Source organism: Sphaerodactylus townsendi, linkage group LG05 (genome assembly GCF_021028975.2).
Source record: "Sphaerodactylus townsendi isolate TG3544 linkage group LG05, MPM_Stown_v2.3, whole genome shotgun sequence".
NCBI lineage: Eukaryota > Metazoa > Chordata > Lepidosauria > Squamata > Sphaerodactylidae > Sphaerodactylus > Sphaerodactylus townsendi.
Genome location: NC_059429.1, coordinates 136,578,347 through 136,594,853, shown reverse-complemented (window position 1 = coordinate 136,594,853; position 16,507 = coordinate 136,578,347). Strand labels below are relative to the sequence as shown.

General features: G+C 45.8%; 1 protein-coding gene across 1 annotated transcript in view; it reads right to left on the bottom strand.

Moving 5' to 3' along the window:
* Nucleotides 1-14,283, bottom strand: part of BPIFB2 (BPI fold containing family B member 2) — a 36,881-nt gene extending 22,598 nt beyond the window's left edge. The window contains exons 1-5 of the mRNA XM_048498982.1: nucleotides 14,155-14,283; nucleotides 10,909-11,044; nucleotides 7,813-7,918; nucleotides 4,387-4,491; nucleotides 2,328-2,462 (exon numbers count right to left, since the gene is read on the bottom strand). Coding sequence (XP_048354939.1) covers nucleotides 2,328-2,462; nucleotides 4,387-4,491; nucleotides 7,813-7,918; nucleotides 10,909-11,014 — 452 coding nt within the window. The 5' untranslated portion in view covers nucleotides 11,015-11,044; nucleotides 14,155-14,283. The remainder of the gene's footprint in view (nucleotides 1-2,327; nucleotides 2,463-4,386; nucleotides 4,492-7,812; nucleotides 7,919-10,908; nucleotides 11,045-14,154) is intronic.
* Nucleotides 14,284-16,507: the final 2,224 nt, after the last annotated feature.

Here is a 16,507-nt window from a genome sequence, read left to right as displayed (position 1 = left end):
AAAACCTTTAAAACCAGCGATAGAAACAATGAAGGACTAAATATAATAAGTATGATAAATATAAGTGGCGTCCGACCCCACATTTCTCTCCTGTAAGTGTAACCCCCATGCCCAGAATGGGTTGGCCCAGAATGGGTTGACCCAGTAAGGGGGTGGAGACTGAAGACAACAGAGAGGGTTACAAGAGCTCTTTTGCGGAGGACAAGGCTACCAGACTCGGACCTTGATTTCTATAAGCCCTTAACACCTTGTTAAGGTAATTTGCAATATTGTTGGGAACTACTGGGAAGGTAGTTGTTGTTTTGCTGTGTTGTAAATGTTGGAGTTTATTGTTTCAGGGTTCTTTTGTGGTTGTAATGGGTGAGAGTTCTCCTGGAGACCTTCATCATGTTGCAACCTGTTCATCAAGCCCTTGGAGTCTTCAGGAGCCAGCCAACTTGCAAAGAAGATTTGGACTTGGCAATATCAGTAGACTGTAAATAGAAGGACTTGAAATGCAACCTGAACAGGACCTTGAATTGTAACGTTAAATGTTGATGTTTTAAAAGTGTTAATTGTAAAGAAAAGTAAACCATTTTGTTGTTTAAAAATTGTTGTTGCAACTCATTCCAAGTACTGCCCCACAGAACCCACAAGCTGAGGTTACATAAGGAGACTCAAGGGGCCTTTCCCCACTTACCTTAAGCCCCGCGCTACTTGAGGAGAGTAGTGCGGGGTCCCCTGCACTCCCACGAGGAGGCGACAGCCTACAAGCCCAGCGCTGCAGCTGTCAGCGCCCCTCAGCTGAGGCATCCCTAAGCAGCTCTTGCAAAGAGCTTTTGACCCAGCAAGAGCAGAGCCAGCAGAGGTAGAGTAGAGAAGCGAAATGCACCAGGGATGCAGCGCTGGGAATTCTTGGTGCTTGTGACAATGACGAGGGAAAAGTGGGGAAAGGCCCAAGGTGGCTTACAAGCTCCTTTCCCTTCAGTTAACAGGAATGGGGCATCTGATAAATAATGCAGCAGGTTTTGGACTGCAGAAATCTGAAGACGGAGCTGAAACCTAGCATAATTTTTATTTGCATTTATTTATTTGCATTTATTTATTTATTTATTTTATTTTTCAAACTAATATACCGCCCAACCCCCCCCGAAGGGCTCTGGGCGGTGAACAACATAAAATTCAAATACAAACAAACAGAAAATCAAATATCAGTAAATCACTAATAACATATTTAAAATGCAGCAAGTTAATACATTTCTGTATAACAATCTAACTGATGCTCTTAAGATACCTATGCTTTTGAACAACATGGATCCCACAGTGTGTGAGAATGTAGCAAAATTTCTGCTAACAATAATAGACGTAAGTCTAGATGAATACCAACCAATGTCTATGTATTATGACCACATATAGCCAGCAGTAATTTTGCTAGCTTCTGTCAGTATCCGATGACGTTTAAGTGAGTTAACTTAGCTGAAGGAATGTCCTATAGTTACAGAAGGACCATGTATATATTTTAGTATTTAGTATTTTAGTACCAGTGTCTATAATTGTGAGCAATAATGGGCAAATTTTGTATGCTGATTTTGTATGTTTATTTTATGCCAATAAAGGCTTGTGACTGACAAGTTAATACATAATATAGCAAAGCCCCGCAAAATCCCTCTTAGACCCTCCCGAGGGGGGAGAGAAAAAGGGTGGGCCCTGCAGATGGAATGGACCCTACCTGTAAAATGAAAAAAGGGGGGGTGAGGGGGGGCACTTTCAGTGGCTGGACACCCCAAAAGCCCAGCGGAACAACTCTGTCTTACAAGCCCTGCGGAACTCACCAAGGTCCCGCAGGGCTCAGACAGCTGGGGGAAGAGTGTTCCACCAGGCAGGGGCCAGGGCTGTAAAGGTCCTGGCCCACATCATGGAGGGGCCAGGGACTACCAGCAAGTTGGCCTCTGCTGAGCGCAGAGGCCTAGTAGGGACATATGGGGTAATGCGGTCCCGAAGGTATGAGGGTCCCAGGCCGCGTAAGGCCTTAAAGGTAAGCACCCATACCTTGAAGATGATTCGGAACTCAACCGGGAGCCAATGCAGGCGACACAATATAGGTCGACTACGGTCACGGAAGGCGCCCCCCGTGAGCAAACGGGCCGCCGCGTTTTGGACCAGCTGTAACTTCCGTATCAACCTCAAGGGTAGAACACTTGTTAGCTGCCTTTCTAATTCGTAGGAGCACAAGGTGGCTTACAACATGAATAACTGTGTCGCGCTCAGCGCTCGGCCTGGAGTCTCCGCAAGAAAGGCGGACGATAAAAGAAGTCAGTAAATAAATGAATAAAATAGATGCCACCTACTTATGACCGCCCAAGAGCACTTGAAAATCGGCCAACATGGACTTGCAAGCGGTAATACTCAGGACGGGGCAACCGTGGGGGCTGCGACTGACCCGGACATCAAGCGTGATGGATGACCCCAGTTTCCACTCACAGCTACAGAAGAGAAGAAAACACACGATGAGTATGGAATGAGAACCCCTCTGGTATGTTCTTGTTGGTATTTGGCAAGCGCCAGTCACACAATCAAGTAATGAAGGAGTTGATGTTGTACATGCTAATTAGTTCAGAAGTGAGGTCAGAAGTCAGTGACCAGGTAATTGACTCCTATTAAGAACATAAGAACTAGCCTGCTGGATCAGACCAGAGTCCATCTAGTCCAGCTCTCTGCTACTCACAGTGGCCCACCAGGTGCCTATGGGAGCTCACCTGCAGGAGGTGAAAGCAATGGCCTGCTGCTGCTGCTGCTGCTCCCGAGCACCTGGTCTGCTAAGGCATTTGCAACCTCAGATCAAGGAGGATCAAGATTGGGAGCCAGAGATCGACTTCTCCTCCATCAATCTGTCCCAGCCCTTTTTAAAGCTATCCAGGTTAGTGGCCATCACCACCTCCTGTGGCAGCATATTCCAAACACCAATCACACGTTGCGTGAAGAAGTGTGTTTTCTTTTATTAGTCCTAATTCTTCCTCCCAGCATTTTCAATGGATGCCCCCTGGTTCTAGTATTGTGAGAAAGAGAGAGAAATTTCTCTCTGTCAACATTTTCTACCCCATGCATAATTTCATAAACTTCAATCCTATCCCCCCTCAGACGTCTCCTCTCCAAACTAAAGAGTCCCAAACGCTGCAGCCTCTCCTCATAAGGAAGGTGCTCCAGTCCCTCAATCATCCTCGTTGCCCTTCTCTGCACTTTTTCTCTCTCTTCAATATCCTTTTTGAGATATTGGTCAAGCAGACCCGGCATGAGATACATGCAGGTCTGCGCGTGGGCTATAGGTACCGTATATATCCTTTGAAACTCTCTGCACATGCTCTCTCTCTCTCTCTCTCTCTCTAGTAGCTTGTTAGCCACGTAATAGCCAAGGAACAAGCTAGCTAATGGAGCTAGCCAGTTAGAAAGATATTTTCTTGTTTTGTCTCCAAGTTTACCCTTCCCTGTTTTCTAGTCAGTAAACTTTGTTTACAGTAGGCAACTGCCTCCGCCTCTTTATGGCGCAAACTGCATTTTTAAGAAATGTGGTATAATAATCATAACTGAGATTCACATCAGTTCTGCATTCCAAGGAACCTCCCCGACTGCAGCTCCTTCCCTTTTGAAAAAGTTAACCCTGTGGAACACCTCCAGAGATGCAACTAACTTGCACTCCAAAAGCTCCCCTCCCCATAGGACGGATGGAGCATAATGGACAGTACCAATACCTGATATAGGGGCCTTTTTCAATTCCCATCACGCAGCTAGTCAGAGGCATATCTAGGGAAAATGTAGCCCAGCGCAAAATCTGAGCCCCTTAAGTATGGGCAGCCACCTTCCCCCACCATGACCAAAAAACATCTCAAAGTCTCACATTATAGAACGTGCCCCAACTCCCAAATCTGAACACAGCAATGGTCCACTGAAAATGCGCGATTTTCTGCCCTCCACGTGACTAAATGGCCGCAGCACGGGGACATTTGGCCCCATATGTCCCTGCCCTGTCCCCCTGGAGCTGGTCCATGGCTCACTCTAGAAATGATTCTGCCATTGCTACAGGCAGGGACCCCAACCTGGGTTAGTGGGAGCAGAAAGCCCCATCCCTAGTCTTCAAACACAGGAATCAAAAGGCGTGTGCGGTAGAGAGCCAGGTCAAGGGATAGCTTTATCAGCAGGACTTACACTGAGACCAAAACAGATTTGCTGCTGCATCAGGTAAACTAGAGAGGATACTGCTTTGGTGGCCCTGGATTTTAAGGGAAGGTGCACAATTCAGAGTCGCAGGGACTGGGCAGGAAAGAAGATTGTCCGCCCGCTTAGGAACCCCTGGCAACTACGGGGTCCACGCCTTGTTCCCAATTAGCCCTCCCGCTTTGTTTGCAAACTCACATGTTGCCTTTGATGTGGAGTTTGCTGCTGAAGGAAATCTGGACGCCAGTCTTTGGAATGAGCTTCACAGAGATGTGCGGGAGCTGAACTTCCTTGATGTGGATACTGGAAAATCAAGGGATCATTAGGTGACTGCCAGAATTACATCCAGCCTTAGAAATTCTGAGGAAGGAAGGAAGGAAGGAAGGAAGGAAGGAAGGAAGGAAGGAAGGAAGGAAGGAAGGAAGGAAGGAAGGAAGGAGGAAGGGAGGGAAGGAAGGAGGAAGGAAGGGAGGAGGAAGGAAGGAAGGAGGGAAGGAAGGAAGGAGGAAGGAAGGAACATAAGAACATAAGAACATAAGAACAAGCCAGCTGGATCAGACCAGAGTCCATCTAGTCCAGCTCTCTGCTACTCGCAGTGGCCCACCAGGTGCCTTTGGGAGCTCACATGCAGGATGTGAAAGCAATGGCCTTCTGCAGCTGTTGCTCCTGAGCACCTGGTCTGCTAAGGCATTTGCAATCTGAGATCAAGGAGGATCAAGATTGGGAGCCATAGATCGACTTCTCCTCCATAAATCTGTCCAAGCCCCTTTTAAAGCTATCCAGGTGAGTGGCTATCACCCCCTCCTGTGGCAGCATATTCCAAACACCAATCACACATTGCATGAAGAAGTGTTTCCTTTTATTAGTCCTAATTCTTCTCCCCAGCATTTTCAATGGATGACCCCTGGTTCTAGTATTGTGAGAAGGAAGGAAGGAAGGAAGGAAGGAAGGAAGGAAGGAAGGAAGGAAGGAAGGAAGGAAGGAAGGAAGGAAGGAAGGAAGGAAGGAAGGAAGGAAGGAAGGAAGGAAGGAAGGAAGGAAGGAAGGAAGGAAGGAAGGAAGGAAGGAAGGAAGGAAGGAAGGAAGGAAGGAAATCTGCACTTCCTCAAGTTTCTCCCAACTCACTTTCTAGAATGTAAATGGGGCATCACATCACACACACACACACACACACACACACACACACACAGATATGATAGCTTAGTGTTGCCAATTTACAGGAAAGATCTGGAGATCTCCCAATTGACATCCAGCTGACAGAAATCAGTTCTCCTGAACAAAATAGAAGCTTTGGGCAGTGGATTCTGTGGCATAATACCATTGCCTTGGTCCTTTCCTTCCCCTATGATAGGGGAGCTTTGATTCTGCAGAGGTGTGACTCTCAACAGCTTATACCCTGACGATCATTTTGTCCTCTTAGGAAGTCGATTCTGCACAGCATAATAATAATGGGTTGCATCTGTTACTTTTCAATCTGGGCCCATTTTATTCTGGTTTTTTCCTTCTCATGGGTGCCCATTTTCCATGAAGGAACTAAGTTGAGGACAGGGGAAACAATCTGTTTTTGTTCTGCCCTTCGTATGAACTTGCTATTTTTTTTACAATGCAAACGAAGCTGCCCAGGCGCAAACATCCCATTTTTCTGTGTTCTGATTGGCTGTTCCATCACCACAGCCCCCCCCCCTTCCACCCATTCCCACCCTCTGCTAAGGGAATGCTTTTGATTGGTGTAGAATCTACATTAACCCCAGGGGCCCAAACAGGACCTCTGGCTCCCATTTCTCCAGCTTGGAAAAAAGTTTGGGGCTTTGAAACTGTGACACATGTAAACATGAAGCATACAAATCCCCCCCCACCACCACCACCACAACCAATGTTGTGATATACAAAATAATAAAATCTGCCCAAAAGGGGAGCAAAGCTGTGGTGGGATCCAGCCGGTTCACACCGCTTCGGCAGAACCGGTTGTTAAAATGATGCTTGTAAAACAACCAGTTGTTAAATTATTTGAATCCCACCACCGGAGCAAATCAATATGTCCCATCGACATTCAAAGGTGTGCATCTGCGTAGCTACTTTTTTCATCATTCCTATTACCCATCTCCTCCCAATTATGACTGTATGACTATAGCCTGTGCTGACATTTCATTTTATTTTATGATTTTACATTTTATGTTTTTATTACTATTGATTGTTTCCTGATTGCTTACTAGACCTATATGACAATCATTAAGTGCTGTACCTTATGATTCTTGACAAATGTATTTTCTTTATGTACACTGAGAGCATATGCACCGGAGACAAATTCCTTGTGTGTCCAATCACACTTGGCCAATAAAGATTCTATTCTATTCTATTCTATTCTACTTATTTTGAGCACCAATTGTTAAAAAAAAGGAAAATGTCCATTTCTCCATTTATTGTGAATGTGTTCCTGTTCAAATATGGGTGAAATGGCGCTCCCGATCGCTGCCATGGGGAGAAGACATGCTAGGGGCACGTTTGGGAAATGGCGAGGGGTGAGTCATACCGGCCGGCAGCTCAGCAAAAACTAAACAGAAATAAGGAAAGGTGGGAAAACGGCCAGGACAAAAAGCATTTCAGCCCCTGTGCTATTCGCACAAGAGTGGGTTCAACCCGGATTTGGGAAGAAAGGTCTCTAGTTGCTACTAGACTTGAATCTAGTCAGCACAGATAACTCTCTGAAACTAGCTTCATGCTTAGAGAAGAAATTAATCATGTGGGGTGCTGTGTGGTTTCCGGGCTGTCTGGCCGTGTTCTAGCAGCATTCTCTCCTGATGTTTCTCCTGCATCTGTGGCTGGCATCTTCAGAGGATCTGATAGTAGGAATGGAAAGCAAGTGGAGTATATATACTGTGATGTCAAAAGGTGAGGCCCTCTGAATAGAGTAGCCTGGTATGTGAGTCACAAAGAAGTCTGTAGCCTGGGAGTAACAATGAAGATAGCAAGGTCAATAGGTGATTGCATCTGAATAGAAGTATCCTGGTCTTTGTTCCCTTTGATTGCTATTGTCTATAGTTGTCCTGTGTTTGTGTGGAGCTGGTTAGTTACTGTCTTGATTCTAGAGTTTTTCAACACTGGCAGCCAAATTCTGTTCATTTTCATGGTTTCTTCAGAGGGCCTCACCTTTTGACCTCACAGTATATATACTCCACTTGCTTTCCATTCCTACTATCAGATCCTCTGAAGATGCCAGCCACAGATGCAGACGAAACGTCAGGAGAGAATGCTGCTAGAACACGGCCATACAGCCCGGAAACCACACAGCACCCCAGTGATTCCGGCCGTGAAAGCCTTCGACAGTACATTCATCGTGTGTTTTTGATGTCTCCACAACCACCTATAGGTTTGATGACAGAATCTCAGCCCAAGACTAGGAATTTTGGTTTTTAAAAAAGAAAATTATTATTTTTTTCAAAAAGCACATTTTTTCCCAAACGTTTGTTCTGGAATTCATTTCCTGTGGGGCAGAGAAGTTCCCAGGATCTGAAAAATCTTTTTTCCTGCTTGATGGAAACTGAGCCTCTCTTTCTTTGCATTCACACAAACAGCCACACACTGCCTTGACAGAATGCATGGAGTTAAAGACGTGGCACAACTTACCCCACGATATTCAGGAGTGACCCGAATATTAGTCCCTTGGGCTTAAAAGCTGGGATCTGTATGGCCAACAGACCCTTCAAAAGGAATGGTCGTCCTTGCTGGCTGACTGTGGAGATAGGATACAAAATGCTTGAGAAAGGTCCTCCCCAAACTGTCACAAAAAAAACTTCCTTTCACTGTGCAATCCTGGTGTACGGCTCTAACATTTACTTTTTCTTTCCTCCTCTCTTCCTTTCCTGCCCTTGTCCTCCGCGTACATAATTCTCCTCTCTCCATTTTATCCTCACAACAACCCTATGAGGTAGGCTAGGCTGAGAATGTTTGACTGGGGTTTCCATCCTCTAGGTGGCACCTGGAAATTTCCTGCTATTACTGTTGATCTCCAGACAAAGAAATTCTGTTCCCCTGGACAAAATGGCTGCATTGGTGCAACAACTGTATGGCGTTATACCCTGTTGAAGTCCTGCCTCTCCCTATCCCTGACCTCCCCAGGCTCCACCCACAAAATCTCCAGGTATTTTTCCAACCCAGGGCAGGCAACCCTATGTGTGACTGGCCTACAGTCACCCAGCAAGCCTCTATGACAGAGCAGACAGTTGAACCCAGGTCGACCACCTCCTACTCTGATGTCCTAACCATCAGACCACACTAGTTTCCTAAGAATTGGCTCCAGCTTCCATTCATTATATTTATTTAGTTTTACCCTGTGAAATATCCAGGTTGGAAGTATATATACAGTGGTATCCCAGCTTTTGTGGATAATTCGTCGGAAAGGAATCGACGAAAACTGAAATCGACGAAAACCAAGGCACCATTTCCCATAGGAATCCAATAATAAAATCGAATTAATCCATTTGAGGAACTTCGAGAAAAGTGCCTTGAAGACGGATTGTTGGCTAAGCTCACTAAACCCCAGCTGGGGAGGCAGAGAGAGGCTTTTATTTGGGCGGTGACATTCGGTGGGTGTCACTTGCTAGATCAGAGCCTCCCTCTGCCCTCTCCGTAACTTCGGGGTTGTCGAGGAAGCCAAGCCAGGAGAGCAGAGGGAGCTCCTTTTTTTTTTTTAGGGCAGTGATGACATCAAGGGAGAGGTCACTGCCAAATATAAGGGAAGCTTCCCTCTGCCTTTCAACTAACTCCCTCAAACCCCCAGATCAGTTTCCATTTAAATCGATGGACTTTTCGTAGGTTTTGGTTTTGTGGGGACTTTCTTTCTAGAATTAAATTTTTTTTCTGGGTTTGAGGGCGAAAACCTTGAGTCCCAGTCCTTGAAAGCGAGACAAATTTTGCTTAGAGAAAAAAGTCGGCCGAATATAAACGAAAACTGAAGTCAACGATAACTGAGGTACCACTGTACTCCATTCGCTCTACTGTTCATTTTCAAAGTTATGCAAATGCTAAAATGGAGGAATTCCACTTAACACATGCAAATCACATTTGCAAACTGCACCTTTAACTCCTTTAACAATTTGCAAATGGTTCTTTACTCACACCCGCAAGATTATTTCACAGGAATTATATATATTCCACTTCTTCTACTGCTACCTTATACACTGAAGAGGCCAACCATGGACTGCAGGTGAAGCGTCCAGGAGAAAAAATATAGCGGAGCATGGCCATGCATCCAGGAGGTGGGATCCAGCAGGTTCCTCACAGGTTCGAGTAAGTTACTAATGATTTTATTATTGTGTGCCCGAGAGGGGGGGTTTACTAATTAGGTGATTTTTGCCCGCGTGATTTTTTTTTTGCCCTTGAATTCGCCCCTCCTCTCAGCATGAAAGTGGCGTGCAGGAACTTGAAACTGATCCTTGCAGGAGGTTGCACCCGGCGTCGCGTGGCAGCCTAAGCCTGCCTGCGATTGCGACCGTTTTACCCACCAGGACAGTGCACGGCCGGCTTGCATCATGCCACAGCCCTGCCCAGGAATGCCCCACCTTGGAATGGCGGCCACGCCCCCGCCGTGCCCTGCCCAGCCTTATTGGTGCTACGCCACAGTTTGAATCCCACCACCATGGGAACCTGTTACTAAAATTTTTGGATCCCACCACTGCATGCATCCCAGAAACCCCAAAACAGTGATTCCAGCCACAAAAGCCTTCGACAATAAAATATTCCGCTTGATCTTCCTTCATAGTGAATACAACATTTTCAATGAATATTTTTTTTGCCATATATTCCTTCCCAGGCTTTTTAAGATCACTGGGTGAGGCCCTCTAGACCAGTGGTGGCGAACCTTGGGCACTCCAGATGTTATGGACTACAATTCCCATCAGCCCCTGCCAGCCCCTGGCGTGATGGAAGTGAAATTGAATCCATAACCTCCTGGATAGCAAATTCACTCCTGTGACCTAGACTTTAGTCCCATCAATCAAAGAGCCTTGTTTGGGTGGTGGGTGAGACGGGGCATTTTCAGTGACAGCCCCACAGTTGCGCCGCAACCTGCCTATGGAGGTGTGCCTGACCTCTTCACTTCCAATCTTTAAGAGGCAGCTGAAGACAATTTTATTTCGAACTGTGTTTAATTAGAGAAGTCCAGAATTGTGATTTCATTTTTAATGTATTCATGTACTTTATTTAATATTTCTATTGTAAGATACTTTGTTCTCTGTAAGGAAGAAAGGCAGCTAATAAATGTTTTAAATAAATAAATATATTAAATGTATTGTGGAAGGCTTTCAAGGCTGGAATCACTGGGGTGCTGTGTGGTTTCGAGACTGGCATATGGCCCATGTTCTGCCAACGAGCTAGTGTTCTAACAGCATTCTCTCCTGATGTTTACATAGCCTGTATCTGTGGCTGGCATCTTCCAGAGAGGATCTGAGGCATCTTCAGAGGGATTCCAGATCCTCTGAGAAGATCTCAATAGGCTCTGAACAAAATATCAGGAGGAGAATGCCTTACTAAGTATAATACGCCATACAACCGGAAACCACACAGCACCCCAATATATATTGTAAATATTTTTACCCACTTTTTCTCCCCTCACTGGGGATTCAAAGGTCCCATTAAAGCATTTTTTTTAAAGAGTGAGAGATGCAAAGCTGAAGGGAAGCCGATCTGCCTCCCCTCCCCTGACAGACAGAGCACACTCATTACCATACTCTAGGGCTTCTTGGTTGACTCGCACCACAGTCCCAGGGCTGGTCTCGTGAGACGGTGCCAAGACGCACAGAATGATACCCAGAGTGCACAGCTTGAACATCTTCCTGCAGGGATGAAACTGCCAGGCAATCTGGACCAGAAGGTGAGAATTGAGAACTCTCCAGGAGATCTTTATGAGTTCTGACCCTACCGGCGGCATTTTACCCCCCACTTGCCCACGACCCCCCATATGCATGCGCTGCTCTCCGGCATGCGTCATTTCTGGTGCACGTAACGGGCTTCCCCATCATCATCAGAAGAAGCGCCATTTGGAAGGCATTAGAATAGCCAGCGCGCACTGAGAGTAGCGACAACTTGGCACAACATCAGGTGACATACCCGAGTGACTCGTCTGTCACCGCTTAGTGGTGGGAGTGCCGGGGGGGACTCCACCCAGCTTCTGCCTACAGTAGTGCTTGCCCAGCTACTGGTAAAGTGGGAGAAAAGCGCCCTAAAAGAGCTTACTTTATAGATATATCCGAGGAAGGGAATCTTTTGGTGATCCTCTCGGCCCCAAGGACATCGGCTGAAAATGCACAAGAGGGCCAGGAGGGCTTTTTTTTACTGTCCTGGCCCCAACCAGGCGGAATAAGCTCCCTAATGAGACTAGGGCCCTGCTGGATCTGAACCAGTTCTTCAGGGCCTGCAAGATGAAGCTATTCCTCCAGGCATTTCCAGCCAGCCAGCTGGGTTAGATTCCATTATACTTGGCCTCCCGTGGGCAAAGGCGAGAGTCTTTAGCGCCATTTCACTGGGCTGTTTTTAGTATATTGTATTTTATTGTATTTATTGAACTTATTGTGTTTTAACTGTATATTTTTAGCGGTTGTATGCCGCCCTGAGCCCTACAAGAATGGGCAGGGTAGAAACTTTGAGAATTAAAAAAATATGCCACCAACAGACAATCTGAGGCTAATGGAGAGAAGCCTCCAGAATTCCTCACTATATTCAAGTGCAGGTGTTTTTGGTTTAGGAATAGTCTTAAACACCCATCTACTCTGTTTCCTTTGCAACTAAATTGGATGTGATGTAACAGCCCTGCTACTGGTGTACTCTTACTCTATCCATGCCCTAGCTGGTCTTATTCTAAGGCAGGCTCGTTCAGCTTTGAAGTTGTGGTGTTCTTAAAAGCTCACTATTACCTTGAAGGCTCAGCCCTTTGTGTGCTCCATGGCAGCTTTCAAGATATAGCTCAGGGACTTGGGAATGTTTAGTCTGGAGAAGAGGAGGTTTAGGGGGGGCATGATTGCTCTCTCAAAATATTGGAAGGGCTGTCACATAGAGGACGTTGGCAACAGAGGATAGGAATCACAATCATGAGTATAAATTTCAAACAGAAAAGTACCAACTGGACATTAGGGGAAAAATAATTATGAATAAGTTAAAGAGCACTGGTCCCAATACGGATCCTTGGGGGACACCACTCCCTACATCTCTCCATTGTGAGAACTTCCCATTTATACCCACCCTTTCTTTCCTGTTCCTCAACCAGTTTTTAATCCATAGGAGGACTTCCCCTCTTATTCCTTCATTGCTGAGTTTTCTCAACAGTCTCTGGTGAGGAACTTTGTCAAAAGTTCCCTCCCTTGTTCCCTCCCTTCTCTCCCCGCTCCCTTGTTCGTCTTGCTTTGTTAAAAAGCACTCACAGCTTTAGTTTTAAAAAGTGATTTCTTTTATCTATTCACGTTCCTCTCCCCCACAATTTTTCTTTCAACAAGGAAACATATTTCTCTCTGGGAGTTTCCCCACTTCTATTCCTGTCATGGTAAAATCCCACAAATTCTACCCTTTGTTCGAAGAATCCTTCCTGACAAATTTCAGATGGATAAGAGAAAGGAACCGTGTAGCTGGATTTTAGGCAAAAGGGGGAGTTTGATTCTATCATTGACTGATTCTATCAAGAGGAAGGAGGTGTCACGCATGGAATCATAGAGTTGGATGGGACTATACAGACCATCTAGTCCAACCCCCTGCTCAAAGTAGAATCAGCCCACAGAAACCCAGACGTGTTTGTCCAGCCATTGCTTAAAGACTGCCAGAGAGGGGGAGCTCACCTTCTCCCTAGACAGCTGGTTCTCCTCTGAACTTTTCTCACTTTAGGCAAACTTTTCTCACTTTAGGCAAACTCTATGCTGGGGATCATTAGGAAAGGAGTTGATAATAAAACTGCAAGGATCGTCATGCCCTTATATATAGAAGCCGATGGTCATGGGACCCATACTTGGAAGTACTGTGTCCAGTTCTGGTTGCCACACACACATCTCCAAAAGGATATCAAAAAGAGATAGAAAAAAGTGCAGAGAAAGGGCAACAGGGATGATTGAAGGGACTGGAGCACACCTTCACTTATGAGGAGAGAGGCTGCAACGTTTGCAGCACAGGAGCTCTTTAGTTTGGAGAGGGAGACATCCACGGGGGGATATGATTGAAGTCCTATAAAATTATGCATGGGGTGAAAAGAATGTTGACAGAGAGGGAATTTTTTTTTCTCTCTTTCTCACAATACTAAGAACCAGGGGCATACCATTAGAAAGTATTGGGGGCTGGGAAGAATTAGGACTAATAAAAGGAAACACTTCTTCATGCACCGGGTGGTTGGTGTTTGGACTATGCTGCCACAGGAGGTGGTGATGGCCGCTAACCTGGATAGCTTTAAAAAGGGCTGGGACAGATTTATGTAGGAGAAGTCAATCTATGGCTACCAATCTGGATCCTCCTTGATCTGAGATTGCAAATGCCTTAGCAGACCAGGTGCTCAGGAGCAGCAGCAGCAGCAGAAGGTCATTGCTTTCACCTCCTGCATGTGAGCTCCCAAAGGCACCTGGTGGGCCACTGCGAGTAGCAGAGAGCTGGACTGGATGGACTCTGGTCTGATCCAGCAGGCTAGTTCTTATGTTCTTATGTTCTTATGAGATCCAATAACATCAGGCTAGCCTACGCTACCTAGATCAAGACAGAGATTGTTTGCCAGAGACCTCTGCATAGCATGGTGGTCTTCCATCCATACTGACCAGGGCCAACCCTTCTTAGCTTCCAGGATCTGATGAGATCAGACTAGCCAGGCCAGCGCAGATGAACGCTACTTGCCTCTGCAGTGTGACCCTAAACATCTTTGGTGGCTTCCCTCCAAATACTAACCACTCAGCATGAAAAGGTCCCTATATCTCCACGGCTTCTAAAACACCAGAAACAGGTCCTTACCTGTACAGATCTCTAAGGTGTTGACACTGATTGGTCCCTCCTTTGTCCTTGGTCTAGCCCATGCCTTGGTTTTATATAGGCAACAGGGAGTGGGGAATAGAAAGCTCACAGCCAGGAGAGATGCCAACCCAAGGTTTAACAAGGGTGTTGGATGTTTACCTGAGGCTCCGAGCACAGTGGGAAAATGGAGCACTTTCTGCTCACCACCCACAAAGTGCTTCTGAGTGAGGGATGCCATCAGTCACCAAGGGCCATTTTTGCCAGCCCAAATTTATCAAGGCTTAGCAGAACTTAAAGCCGCTGAGGTGGCACAATAGCCACATCCTGGGAGCCCGTCAAGGCGATCTTCACAGTCCATTAGCAGCTGCTGGGCATTTGCAAAGAACTCTTTGTTGGCAAAATACTTCAGGACGAACACTGACCGTGTAGGTAGCGTCTTTGGGATGAACTGCATGCTGGGAGGGACAATATCTCAGCGGCGCAGCGCAGTATCTACTTGGCATTTCGGCTCTCAGGTTCGATTCCCACCATCTCCAGTTAGGGGTCTGCAACCTGTGGCTCTCCAGATGTTTGTTTGTTTGTTTGTTTGTTTGTTTGTTAAATTTCTATACCGCCCGATCCCCGAGAATCGAGGCCCGATTATTACAACGTAAAATTCAAACAGTATTGAACAAGGAGCAAATCATACAACACAATAAACGATCACATAGGCTCCATCCAATTAATAATCAATAAAACATTCTAAAACTTCATATAAAACAGTGGTTAATAATTAATTAATTAATTAATTAAATACATGAATGAATGAATGAATGAATGAATGAATGAATGAATGAATGAATGAATGAATGAATGAATGAATGAATAAGAGGCATCCAAAAAAACCCATTTAAAACCTACCCCAAGAAGGAGGAACGGCAGGCCCCTCAATATGAGGGGCACCCTGGTGTAACAGCGCAAGAGCAGAGAGCAGAGAGGGGGCACCACATCAGCGATTGGACACTCCAAAGGCCCGGTGGAACAACACGGTTTTACAGGCCCTGAGGAATTCCCCAAGATCCCGCAGGGCCCGGACAGCTGGAGATGTGGCAGGCAGAGGGCAGACACGAGCCTCCAGTGGGGTGGCGCTCATGACTTTATATAAGGGCATGATAATAATTTTAACAGCGTTATCATCATATAACATAAAACCTGTGCAATAACTAAAATCCTGTAGTTTACTCAAAATCAATGAATGACACAATTTCTGTTTACTAGAAATTCCCATACAATAAACTGGTTCAGGTAGAACTCAGTCCAACTGCCTCAATGGCTCCACCTAAAAGATCGAGAAATTCCCAAATTTTGTTTCGGACACTCAATGCTTATTATTACAACAGGAAGCCAGTTCGAGAATAAAGTTCAAGAAGTTCCAAAATAAATTATTAAAAAGTGGAGCGCAGAGAAAGGGGAAGCCCAAGGTGGAGAACAAAGTTGCCACCTCAAACATGTGCTTGGTGGAACAGCTCTGTCTAGTGGGCTCTGAGGAACTTCAAGAGGTCCCGCAGGGCCCTGGTCTTACAGGTTGGGGCCTGGGCCAGAGGTGGTATCCAAAATTTTTAGTAACAGGTTCCTATGGTGGTGGGATTCAAACAGTGGCGTAGCGCCAATGGGGAGGGGTGAGGCGGGGCACTATGGGGGCATGGCCGGGCATTCCGGGGACCGGGCATTAATAATTTCTCTGTTATTGTAAAAAACTCTTACTGTAAAAAAAAAGTTCCTAATTTCCAGCTGGTATTTTTCTGTCCATAATTTAAACTCATTACAGCAAGTCCTATCGTCTACTGCCAACAGAAACAACTACTTCTCCTCTAATTGCCTGCCTGTCAAATACTTAATACTTTCAAATACTTAGTTTTGTTTCTAGAAATCAAAAGAAGGATACTTTCCTTAAACAAGGAACTTTACCATATTTCTAAAACATGTTTTTAAAACAGCCCAGCAGGGAGAATGATCCCGTTTTCTACCTTCGCTAACCAGCCACATAGCAAACAACAGGACTTGATGATTTTTGGACCTAATGGAATTTCTAACGGAAAAGCAGACCCACTTAGTAACCCCCTCTCGGCACACACAAATAATTAGTAACCCACTCTCGGGAACTGGTGAGAACCTGCTGGATCCCACCTCTGAAATAGGGTGCTGTGGTTCCCAATCCAAATCACCCAGAGAAGTTTCGTTAGCCTTGACCACAGCCAGGGCTTTTTCAGCTCTGACCCCGGCTTGGCAGAATGCTCTGTCCGGTGAGACCAGGGCCTAGAGCAGTGGTGGCGAACCTTTGGCACTCCAGATGTCATGGACTACAATTCCCATC